This window comes from Pipra filicauda, unplaced genomic scaffold (genome assembly GCF_003945595.2).
Source record: "Pipra filicauda isolate LSUMZ 115617 unplaced genomic scaffold, ASM394559v2 scaffold42_size3861933_pilon, whole genome shotgun sequence".
NCBI lineage: Eukaryota > Metazoa > Chordata > Aves > Passeriformes > Pipridae > Pipra > Pipra filicauda.
In genome coordinates, this window is record NW_024104565.1 from 1,871,621 (window position 1) to 1,884,729 (window position 13,109).

A 13,109-nucleotide genomic window follows, 5' to 3' on the forward strand; every position below is an offset into this window, starting at 1 on the left:
AAATGGTTATATTGATTTTGTCTAAATCTGTATCAGCAGCTGAATGAAGAAACTTTGGGGAGTACATGAAAGAAGAAAGTGACTTTAAGGTTGGGTTCAGCGCGCAAAAACATAGAACCCCACTTTCCAATTAATTTTAACAAGCATGTGCAGATGAGGGAGACTTCAACTCTGAGCACTCCTTGATTCATCTACATTTCAAAGGGTTGAACTTCAATTACACATCACATTGAATGTCAAAACTGCAACGTTCAATATAAAGTGGCAACAACCATCAGTAATAACTAAAAATTGTTGCAGAGGTTAAAGATAAACTTAACTGGATAGGACAGACAGACAAGGAACTCTCTTCACAGTAAGGCTTGAGGCAGAACTACTTACAGCTTTAGCAGATCTGTAAAGAAAGGCAGATGATGCACATCTCACACCTTACTGAGCAGATTCCATGCACTTTGCTGATCTGTTTTCAGAAAAGCCAATGATGTCAAGACCAGCAGCCAGAGCACATGAACAGCCTATTATTATGAAAGTGGTTTCACTAATACTATGCAAAAGCTGAGGAAGACCATAACCCTGAACATAACCCTGACTGTTGGGACAAAATGACACAGAGCTGTTATAGCAGCAGAAATTACAAAGAATTTCTGAAGTTATATTTGCCTGACCATCTCTTTAAGATTTCAACAGTGCAAGCATTTAAAAATATTTTGTGTTCAAGTCCAATATTGAAATATTCAGGTTCTGAAGTCTTAAAACATAAGTCAGCCATTCCAGGAGAGATGTCATTGCAAAATTTCACTGGTCTTAGTCTTTGAAAGAGTTTACTCAGTTTTTGCCAAATGCTGGTAATCTAAATCAAAATTAAAAACATTAATGAAATGAAGATCCTAAGAAAAATCAAGTAATTTATTTACTTAAAGTGTTATGTAGTATTAAGAAACATGACTTCGAGATATTACATTCACAGAAACAATCATTCAAAAGAAAACAAACATTATGCATTTCTTTCTAAGCTTTCCAACAGGTCTTAGTGAGCTCTTGATACTACATCAGGATGAAAGAAACAGTAATATTAAAAGAAAAGCTTAGAGTTATATTAAAACTAAACCATAGAAGATGCCATCTTTTTAAAATGCCCACATGCAACAGTAATGACCTGGTTTTGACAGATTTGCAAAATTATTTTAATTTTGCTATGCATTATTAGGCAGATTCAGATCACCAGGAAAAAAATCGTATCATACCATTATATCCAGAGACAAAAATAAAAACATATCTTCAATCAAGCAAAAGAACTAAACATTTTTTAATTAAAATTACTAATTATAAAGAATTGTGATGTAAATAACCAGCCAAAAACATGCCCTCTTTTTTTCTTGGATGACCAAGGACTAGGACTTTGTTGCACTCAATTTTAGGGGGTTGTGGGAACATATGGGTATGTTTCTAACATTATATTGACACCATGTCTAACATCAAGAGAAAAAAAATGTGCCAACAACAAAGAACCAGCTAAGAACATAGTTTTAATTTACACACGGATCAAATGGGATAAATGTTTTTTTAAGTTTAGGTTTTTCTCTTTCTGTTATAATTTCCTATTTTCTGGGATGTTTAGTTGTTTGATTTACTTAAAGGTCTGCCTCTTGAATGATCGAGGGTGTAGAAATTTCTTCAGAACACTTCACTGACATGGACGAATCACTAACAAATACTTAAATCACTAATAAAAAAGTCTCACAGCAACTCTTTTAGGCAATTATTCAAATTACTTGTTCAAAAAATTTTTTAAAAATCAGTGTTCCAAAAATACCATCAGATTTCATGTCTGCCACCTGAGATATGAACTAAACTTAAGAAACTTTAGATTAACATATCAGTGGATGCGTCAGTTTTTTTATTTAAAAAAAATAGTTCTTCCAATGGTTTCACTAGTTGGCCATAAGTTACAATGCTTAGTCACTGAAGCCTCAATACAATATTTATGTTGAAGGAAAGGGTGCTCACAGAATGTACACAACGGGCAGCCTAACTGCTTGTACAGTGGAGGCATTGAATTTGGGTTAGGAGGTTTTTAGGTCTAATATTCCATTATTATTTCTCTTTTTCATGTTCATGCAAGTTACATTACTCTTCCTCAAGCAAAATTAGACAGATGTAGAAGAGATTTGGATAAACCACAGGAAAAGATACGACAGGATAAAACAAAATAAAACCACTGTTTATCTCTTGCTGAATGTAGCTTAAGGCTTAGCAATGCCATATCCAATTCCTTCCTATCCATGGCAGTTCCCAAGGAGATTTGTCCTCAGCAACTAGAAGCCTCCACCAAAGGTGCAGATTCATTGTAGATAACCCTTCATCATGAGGAAGCATGCCAAGATGACATTTTTAATAATTTAACATCTAAGTAATAAAACACTTGGAGAAATATCTTTAGCATGTTTAACAATAGAATTCTCAAACCCTGACCATACTGATACTACATACTGATTTGAAGCATCATTCACACTGAAAAATTAGGATCTGGTCTCAAGTGAGGCACAAAATTCTATGGAATTTGTGGTATCTTGCTAACTTTTCTGATACAAGTTTATGTGAGGAAGATAACACAATGTGCAGGAAACGAGCCCACAAATGGTTAACAACATTACACAGCACTTTAGCCACAGGCAAGTTAATTCACCTTCACTTTCACCGAGAAACGTGGATTCAAAAGCAAGTACATGTGGTGATAACACCATTGGCATAATATGATCAGAGAAACAAGCAAAGCAAGATTATCGTACGGCAGCATGACAAATTGATTGGAGGAGAAAGGTGCAATAAGGAAACTTAATTGACTTTGGTGGACTCTAAATTAGGGAACGAATTTTTCAGTTCTGCAGGTAGGAAAGAAAAGCTGATTTCGAAGATATTGCTGTGTAAAGTAACAAGACTCGGCAAGAGCCCAAGGATGAAAGACAGAAGGAGATCGAAATGACCTAATAGTGAACTATCAGTGGATAGCTGAAGAGAGAAAAAAAGATACAGATTTAGAATCCAAAGACCTTCAACCAAGCAAGATTACAGTAAATAATTCACTGATTACCCAGTCTTTTCCTGCTTTCTCAGCATCCCTATATGGCAGGTTCATAATAAAAAGAAATTCCTGTCAGAGGCACTTATTTAAACACAGGCAATTATTTCTATATTTAGCATGATTTCTATCCCTACAGTAACCTGCATTTAGATAGCTTCCTAGAAATGTTGTCTGCTAAAAGATCTTAATTTAAATATATTTTAGGGAGAAAGTTTGCTCAAGTATGAAAGCACCTGTTCAACTATTTTCAGTTAGGAAGAAGCAAATATTAAAATAATTACTCTGTAAAGGTGAAAAATATTTGTTATAAGTAGCTTTAATGCAGAAAGAATCAAACCTTCAGAATTTTTAAAAAATTATAAGTACTTTCAAGAACGACTGGGAAACAACACAGCTGAACACCTCATGGCAACAGCACATTCAAGGACAGCATTTTTGCTGTGAAGAGTGCATTTGAAACAAGTTTATTTTGTGTATGTCAAATGCATCTATGATGCCGTAAATTAACAGTGCAAGAACATGTTTCTAATGCAACAAGAAGCTAAAAATCAGAACAACAAAATGTCACACAACATTCTTTAGTCATTTCTCCCTAAGCACGAACTGAAAAATATGCAGAGTTCCAGGGCCCTCTTTGTTAGTTTGTCCCTTTTAAGACATGAAAGCAAAGATGATGGTTATCTTGCCTAAATCTGCATTGCAAATACCCAAAATCACTTCTCACTGCTCTAACAGAATGATGGTACCGCTACAGAGAAGTTATTTCTATAGTTAATGCAACAGTGAAGTGACCAATAAGCAAATGTCAACATAGTTTCATGAAATTAGAGAACTTTATTGTCACAAGACAGAAACATTAGTAACTGTCAATAACGACTTACAGTGAAGAATAATCTTTATAGCTGTTTTAGAGGAAAAGGATATGTAGCCTACAGGAGTCTTCAGTTGATGTTTTTATTTGGAAGCAAAATCAGTTTAAGAAGTTCCCATTCTTCCCAGCCCTCTTATGCCCATAACAAAGTTCACTGCTTCTCTAACCGTAATAGTAGAACAGCTTACAGACATTGAGAAGTTTAAATCTCGGTGTTTCATAAGTAATGGGAAAGTGACCCAGTCTTAAAGCACACCCTCCCTCACAAGCAATTCTACAAAAACAGTCAAGAGAAGAATTGTGGCATACAAGCATGAGCAGGACCCTCTCAACCAGGCTTTGGTGCAGAAGAAAACATACTTTGTCACTACAGCCTGCATTATTTCCTTCATGTTATACAAATTATACACTAAATTACACACTCAGTTACTAAATTATGCACAAGACAAACACTGGACAACATCAAACCAACCCCATCTGCCTTTTATTCTCAATTCTAGCATAAAATGCTAGAAATGCTATGCTATGTAGCTGTTTTTAGAGGGGAGAAAAGTACACTGAGAGATCTGCTACTCAAAAGAAACCCTCTGGAGCATTTTAGTCTTTCTGTAACCAATGATTTTTAAGTTTGTTAAAGCATCTGGGAGAATTATATCATATAAAACAGTACTTTCTTCTAAATCTGTTCCCAACTTTAGCAACAAGGCATCATCTTCCCTGAGGAACTCTAGTTTAAAAATTATGGTCTTAATTCAGCAACTGCTCTGCACTGATACAGCCCTACACCATCACCAGAGTCCCACCGAGGCTGACAACACAGTCTTGCTGCAAGATCAAAAGCCTCTGTGTTTCCGCAACATTTTATTGCCAATCCACTGTTTAACACCCCTCAAAACATATTGGCATGCATATGCAAAACAGAGAGGGAGAAATTACAGACTGTAATTTTCCAGGTAATTACCATCACTGAATACTGTGAGATTACAATATTAAGCACTTCTCTTTTACTCTCCGCTTCCATACTACTGTTGCTGTGTACTAACTACAATGGTTTTTAGCCTTTTCATTATTATTATTTGCAAAGCCCAAAACAGTTTCCATGTGTTGAAAAACACTGTCATTGTCTTTTGCAACAAAGAAACTGGTTTTGCCTTCAGGTTCTGAGAGCCATAGACAATTCTGGCAATACTCACTTTTTGTATATATTTTGGAGTTTAACATTGATTTTTATGTCGGAAAGTTTTTCCCCGACTATGTAGGAGAACAATATTTCACTAAAACAGTATTTCTAGCCTTTCAGTTGCAGAACAAAACAAAAAAATACACTACAACTCTTATAAGTAGTTATTACCTATTTATTAAATAGATTTTTACAGTGAAACTGTACAGCAATTGGCAGTTTTTACAGTGAAACTGAAAGTCACTTCAGCATATATTGCTGTGCCGGATGGAATAGTTCTCAAAAGAAAATACTGGAAAAGACCACATGATCAGAGGATCTAACAAAAGCAGATTGGAGAAAACAAGTAGGGTGATTCTCTTATGACTCCAGAATAATGAGGAGGTCACACAGGTGAAGTTGTCTGTGGTCTTTCAGCATCACTAAACTAGGAGACGACTGCCATAATACAGGCCCCAAATCCACATCCTTTTATGTCTAAGACGCGAACTTGAGGAGAGGAAGGGAAAAGGCCAGGAATAAAGAAGAGAGACACTACAAGTGTACCTAAAACAGGTTAATCCGATGCTGATATGAAAAACGGAAGCTCCAAATAGAGAAGGTGTTACCGCCCTGTTCTCTCTGGACCTGCATACTTCAGGATGTACCGAAGAACACTGGTGAAGAAGCACCCGCCCAACACCTTCCACGTTCAGCACGGGGACAGCACACTTGTCCTGGATAAGGACAAGGAGCGCCCAGTCCCTGGCAGCCACTTCAAACCTCAGCTGATACAACGCGAGTCCGCAACCCCGACAGCTTCCCTGCCCTCCTCTCCTCGCAGTCCCGGAGGAGCCACTCGGGGCTGGGGCCAGCAGCGAGCACCTAAGACCCCGCCCGGGGAGGATGGCTGTCACACGCCCCTTTCCCCCTACACAAACACCCTCGGCCTCTTGGGCGCCTTTCCCAAACGCGGGCGGCTCCCGCTGCGTTCAGCCGTGGCCTGCAAGAGCGGAGGGCACCCTCCGACACCGCCACTCCCGCCGCCCGCAGCGAAGCCAGACGGACGCGATCCCGGTGCGTGCAGGGGATCATGAGCCCTCCGGCGCAGCCGCCGCGGCCCGGCCTCAGCTCAGACAGCCGGGGACGAGGCGGCGGGAACGGGGCCGGGACAGGGGGGAGGCGGCGGGCTGAGAACATCGGCGGCAGCCGCACGGCGCTTCCCCTCCGGGACCGCCAGCGGCGCCGCCCCGCCCGCCGCATCGCCTCCCGCAACAACAGCCCGGCCTGCGACACCGCCCGCCGCCTGAGCACACACACCCCCGCCCGGGCACACGGACATGCCGGCCGGACATACACACACACGCAGACACACAGACACACACCCCCAGCCGGGCGCCGCCGCTCACAGCCTGTGACAGCTGGCGGCGGGGCGGTCCGGCGCCGCGGGAGCGCGCAGCCGGTAACGGTCACCAGGCGGCCAGTAACGGGCACGCCGCGGCCCAGGGGCCCCGCCCGCCCGCGCCCCCGCCCCAGGACTCACTGCGGAGGTTGTGAATGAGCTCGGAGTGGCTGGCGCCGCCCGACTTCCAGGCCATCGCTAGGCACACTCTGCGGAGCAGGTACAGAGCCGCCTTCAGCGCCGCGACTGCGCACAACAGCTTCCCCAGGAAGGACACAACCTCCAGCGCCGACACAGGCGCCGCCTCCTCGCCGCCTCCTCCTCCTGCTGCCGCTGCTGCTGCCGCGCGCTCGCCGAGGGGAGGGGCCACGCGCCCACCGCCCCGCGCGCCCGACATGCCCTGGCTGCCGCCGCCGCTCCCGGCCCGCGGTCAGCCCTTCGCGCATGCGCGCCCACCGCGCCCGGGGGCGCGCGTGGGGAGATCCCTGCACACGGGGGCGGGCGGGGGTGGGGATGCGCAGCGGCCGCTCCCGGTTACGCGGGTTTGGCTGCTGGGGCTGCGGATCCCGTGCTGGCGGCCCCGGTCCCGCCCTCGCCCCAGAAGCGGCGGCGGGGCGGGACGGAACGGATCTAGGGGCGCGGACTTTGTGGTCTTAGGAGCTGTGTTAATGAATGAGATAGCGAAGCGGGACCTCGGTACACAACCGCCGTCCCCGCCTCTGCCTCGTCCACTCCCGTAGCACAGGCCGGCACACGCCGGACACCGAAGAAGGCGGTGTCGGGGCCGGCGGGCCCATCCCGGCCCCGCCAGCCTCGCGGGGCGACCTGCCGCCCTTGCGACGGAGCCAATCAGCGGTGTCCCCCGGCGCACTGTTTTGCATGGGGCGCGCCTATTGGCCGCGGGCAGCCCGCGCGAGCCAGGCCTACGTGTTGGAGGCTGCCATTGGACAGGGGGCGCGCGAGCAGCGGGCTCCAGGTGTCTCCCCCGTGAGGCGGCAGCGAGGACGGGCGGACGGCTGGGACTGAGCAGCCGGAAAACTGCGCCGAAATTGGGGCGGGGGAGTAGGTTGCGGAGAGTTGGCATCGGCGTGTGTTGGCTAAACGCTGCCAAAGTATTGGTGTTCCACAAGAGCATCTACTGGCTTGATGCCGACGACGCAGGACAAAGTTGGAAATTAAAATTCTTTTCAAAAGGCATCCAGGTCAATAGCTCGGAATTTAGTAAATACCAAACTGATGATTCCAATGCGGTATTTACTCTGTCCCAGCACAGGCCACGATGAAGTCGCAATCTTAAGGGAAAAGTAGCACCTCCGGTTCCTCCCACAGCCTGTAGCATAATACAGAAAACCATAGGATTCACTTCCTACAATCATGTGGTATTCCTGGCTACTCCAAAACTCCTTAATGATTAATTTTGCCACCTGTTACGTATATATAACTCTATTGTTCTCAAGGGAAAGCACTGCCATTTCAGGGAACCTACAGTCAGTGCTCTGACTTCTGCATTTGTTCTCTGCAAATGGGCTTCCAAGTGCCCAGGAATGCAATTTTACAGGACTTCCTCTCTTAACCAGGTGCATCAGCACAGGTATGTCATCTACCTGGTACCAGACAGCAGGGTTTTCAGTTCTTGGCTTTTGAAACATGAGAGTAGCGATACATAACTATGAATAGGCAGGGCCTAAATTGTATAAACACTGGAGAAAATGAGATATCATCCAGCAGGTATAATTTCAAGTATTATATTATTTCTTAAAAGGACACACAGCCTAACATAACACCTTGGGAGACACATATAACATCTGTGAGAGAGCCCGTACTGGCTGGGAAGGGTGAACCTGTTCCAGCTCCACACAACACATATATTTCATCCAATCATTGCTGGTTCAAGTGAAGAAAATGAGGTGAAGGTGGGAATCTGCTTCCCTAGCTCGCAGTCAGTCCACAGCAAATCTGGCAGTTGCTCAATGCATACACCAGAGCCCATCCATAGACTTCCCAGATGTTTCCCTTCTGTTTATTTTAATCTTGGAGACAGATCCACTGCTGTGTTCTGTATTCTCCATCTAGCTTCTCCTAAGCATGATCTAACAACTGCTCTACAGTCTGTGAGAGGCTCCCAGCCTGCCCTAGAATATAAAAGGTCTCCCTGTTACATCCAGTGGGCTGGGAGGAAAGAAGCCGTGGAGTTAGAGGAATTCCCAAAGGGCAGCAAGTACAGAGAACAGAGAGACATTGTAAAAGCACATGCACAGAAATACTTAATTGTTTTAAATGTTTTTCTGCTGTCAGATGCAAGCAAACTGCATTGCTTTCACATAGAGAGGTTGTTGGCAAGAAACTAGCTGGCCCAAGTTTAAAAGCATTCCAAGGATACTTACCCCCCTTGGGAGACCAGAAACACTAAAGAAACCATTTACATATAAACTGACACCACTTACTAGGACCAGCCTGAATTAGGGTTAGGCTTGTCACAGAGCACCAAGAAAGAGCCCATCTTTATCTCTTAGGAACCTGCAGACTTGCCCAGTTGCCTTCTGACTGAAGGTACCCATTGGCCATCTCTTGGTTATGTTGTTGACAGAACTATTCAGAGAATTAAAACAAGTGTGGGCCTTCCTTAGCGATATCTGGGGTGTCTTGGATGGATACCAGGCATGTGTGAAGGAAACAGCATTTGGCTTGGCAGGTTTCCAGGAGCTCTAAGATAAGCCAAGTTGCCTGAAAGGGCCCTGGGAAATTAACATACACCAGTAGTGGCAGGATGCACCCATTTATGCAGTAAACAAACATGAGTGTCTCTAACGCTTTCTATTTTATAATCCCAGGCCATTAATCAATTTTTTTAAACTTATTAGGAGCACATCCATTGAGATGAAACTAAAAGGAACATAGGCACTCTACACTAGAGTATAATACAAGCAGAAATTAAAAAATTATTTGTATCATTATTCATGTGGAACCTCTCCATTTGCTCTGACACTCAGTATTTCTGTATCCTACTCCCCCTCACTTGTCCAGATCAGTGTGAGCACCTTGGTCCCTGAATGCCCACTGTCGGTTGCAGGCACCTCCGTCTTCCACAGGTACAGCCATCTCCTTGGATTCTCCAGGGAGCTGCTGCATGGATGCTTCTCTTAGGGAAGAGGCAGAGGAATGCTAGCAGCCAGAGTGGGCCATCACTTGATTGTTCTGACATGAAGATCCCACTAACTGTAAGCATGTTGGCTCTTTCTCATTTCACCCACATCTCAATCCCCTGGCTGTACTTAAATAGGGTTATATATAAACCCCTCCATGCTGCTATTTCTGTTTTATCCCTTCCCTCCCACCTCATGAACCCATTAGAATTTTTTTTAATTCTTTGAATTTAAAAAGAATTTGAAAAGTTGGTCATCACTGTCTGATCCCATCTGCTTCTGCATATATATACCACGAGCAGAAATTTCCCTGTGAAATGTTCCTGCTGAACATTTCCGCAGTTATGTCCCAAACCCCACACTAATTGGCTTCTACACCTACATTTACTCCTCTCACTGCTTCCATTCTGTTTTTTTAATTTAATGGCTCTCCTTCATCTCATTTCTTTTCCTGTAAGCTCAAGCCAGTTTGGTGCGTACCTTCATTTTGTATTACCATTTCAGCAGTTTACATTATTTTCCCAGCTCTGCACTCAAAGAAGAAGTGAGAAAGACTTAGTCACATCAGTGACTTTCCACATTAGGAAGCAGCAGAACTAGGACCCCTCCATGAAGGAAGGTAAGCCTTCCTTCATGGAGAAGGTGAGCCAGGGATGACAACACTACACAGCAGGACACCATTCCACAGTGTTTGAGCGAGGCAAACAGTGCAGGGCTGGGGACAGTAATGGTTTTGCCATCAAGCACAATGACAAGTCAGGCCCCAAGTCAAGCCAGTCACCAAGTCTGGGCAACGTGGCTGGGCACAGGCCCTCCTGCAACACAGCTCAGGCCAAGAGCAGGGTGCCCCAGAACCCATGGGAGCCCAGCTGAGGGCCAGTGAGGCTTATGAATGCACTCAGGGCCCTCTGCTGTTACATCTGCTCTGCAGGACCTTGCATAGCAACTGTATTCATTCAGGGGACTGAACTGGGCAAAACTCCAGGAATTCTTACTAGCTGTAAATATTGTTTTGGCATCTCCAAACAACTTTCTTTAAATATTGTTCAATGATAATTGGAGGAAAGCAGATTATCAGCAAATCGAGGTCAGAATTAGCTTTATCCTGCCCTAGTACAACCACTGATCTAGTGAGTGCCTTTGTTCTTCGGCCTCCTAACCTCTGCCAGAGAGGTAGGCATGCTTTCAGAGTTTTCTTCCCTTTCACTTACTCTCCTAGCTTTATCCATATTTAAGGATAATCCACAGATGCTCCTTGTTGTCTCAGCTAATATGTTTGGACCCAATTACAAGACTCAGCTTCATCTAGACTTAACAGTCTTTTTGAAAACCTCAGAAATATTAGATGAGGCATATTTTCTCCTGGTGTTTATTTCCTCCTTTTTATGTTTATTTAAATCTGCTATTACACGGAAACAGTGCACTAACACAGTGCACATCTTTCATAGTGATCAAGCATAGAGAATATATTTAAAGGTTTACAGAGCAGCCCTAAATCCATCACAGCTCTCACTTCCATCATATATGGTGCCAACATTTTCTTAAAAAAATGTAGGGCGGGGAAGAAAAACTGTGACTCTTTTTTTCCTCTAAGTTAAAATAAGCCTCTATGTCCAACCTATTGTCCTTAATACTTCACAAATGCTTTCGAACAAGCAATCCTGAGCAAAGAAGGCAAGCATCCAAAACCACAAGATAAAAAATACACACAGAAATCACAAAGAAACCAACAATAATATTTGCCTAATAAAACTTTTTTATAATCCCAAAGTGTTATCTCTTCAGCTTTTAGCTATCTGGTCTGTAGCTGTATTCTGAGGCTGCCTATTGATGTTTCTCACAAGTGTTACAAAAATTAGCTGAAAATACCCTGGGAGCTGACAGTGACTTGCAGAATTGCTGCTATCATCTTAATACAGGGTGCCAGAGGTATTTGCTACTGTAGAATAATAATGCTACTGCCGTGTGCAACAAAGCTGTTTTAAGGCTTGCAGTATGGTAGACTACAATAGAATCCAGCTTTTTGAATACGTTCAGTGTTGGATTCTGCTGTACGTAAATATGGAAAAAAAAGTTAATCTCAGCTGAAAATTCAAATGATGCATGAAGCATATAAAATATCATTCATTTCATATCACATCTGAGGGATTACAAAACACCATAACAGACTCGATGAAGAACTCAAGAATGCTGTATAGAAGAAATCTGACAGATGGCCTTAGCAGGCAAACTGCAATAACACAGGTGAAACTTTGTCCAAGCCTCTGCTAAGTCCACCTGATAGAACCTCTGAGAGCTGGCAGCATTAGCAGCACCAAGAAAAAATGCAGCAGAAAATCAGATTGTAAAAGTGCTTATGAGAAAGTCCCTTACTGCAGTGCAGTGGCTGGACAAATAATCTCATCCTCTGAAATGACAACTGTGAAGATAGCTATGTCAGCCTTTAGTTCATTTTACAGCTAACCTCTGAACCTTTTACTGCATTGTTGTTTAGGTCTCAAGTGAAATACTAGAAAGGAAGTACCTGTGTCCTCCCATTTGATTTAACATGCTATTTGGTAAAAAAAAAATACTGTATTTATTTCTGTACAGGTAGGAATCTGTCAGAGGAATGAGTGTGTCACTTGGACATATTATCATGGTTTAACCCCAGCCAGCAAATAAGTACCAGGCAGTACTTGGTCACATATACACCCCACCCCAGCCTCCAAGGTGGGACGAGGACAACTGGAATAAAACAAAGGTAAAACTCAACCCATAGGTTGAGTTAATAATAATTTATCTCTTAGTAACATCAGTAATTGAAATAAAACGATTAAATAGCCCATCCCTGGACAGCAATTGGTCCCTCATGGCCAACTCTCCCCAGTTTCTATACTGAGAGTGATGTTCCATGATACGGAATATCCCTTTAGCCAGTTCAGGTCAATTGTCCTGGCCGTGCTCCCTCCCAGCTTCCCGTGCACCTGCTCATTGGCAGAGCACGGACTGAGAAGTCCTTGACTTGGAGTAAGCACGACTAAAACATCAGTCTGTTATCCACATCATTCTTATACTACATCTGAAACACAGCGCTGTATCAGCGATCAGGAGGAAAATTAACTCTATCCCAGCCGAAACCAGGACATATTTAAAAGCAAATCTAGACCAGAGATGCTTAATTGCTGTCCAAGTCACTTATTTTGAGAAAACGGAAGCTGGTGCACGTCATGCAAAGGTGACACAGACACATAACACGTTGGGGGCCGCCGGCCCAGCCGAGCAGACAGGGAGCACGTTCGCTCCTTCCTCGATTTCCTCCTCTGCGAGCCCGATTCTGCAGACGCCGCCGGGGCGATACGCTCCGCTGTGGCGACTCCCCCAGCACGGCCACACCGGCCCCTTCCCTCCCGCGCGCGCCCCCGCGCCCCGCCGCGCCCCCGCCTGTCCCTCCGCGCTCGCCGTCGCGCCGC

At 44.2% G+C, this 13,109-nt stretch overlaps 1 protein-coding gene across 4 annotated transcripts in view; it reads right to left on the reverse strand.

Moving 5' to 3' along the window:
* The window catches only part of PCMT1 (protein-L-isoaspartate (D-aspartate) O-methyltransferase), a 37,280-nt gene extending 30,354 nt beyond the window's left edge, over nucleotides 1-6,926 (reverse strand). For 2 of the 4 annotated variants that reach the window (XM_027733829.1, XM_027733830.1), the window contains exon 1: nucleotides 6,656-6,926. In XM_027733829.1, coding sequence (XP_027589630.1) covers nucleotides 6,656-6,911 — 256 coding nt within the window. In that variant the 5' untranslated portion in view covers nucleotides 6,912-6,926. Of the gene's footprint in view, nucleotides 1-6,497; nucleotides 6,567-6,655 lie in introns of those variants that run through there. The other 2 variants (XM_027733833.2, XM_027733834.2) reach the window with 2 other exon arrangements.
* Nucleotides 6,927-13,109: the final 6,183 nt, after the last annotated feature.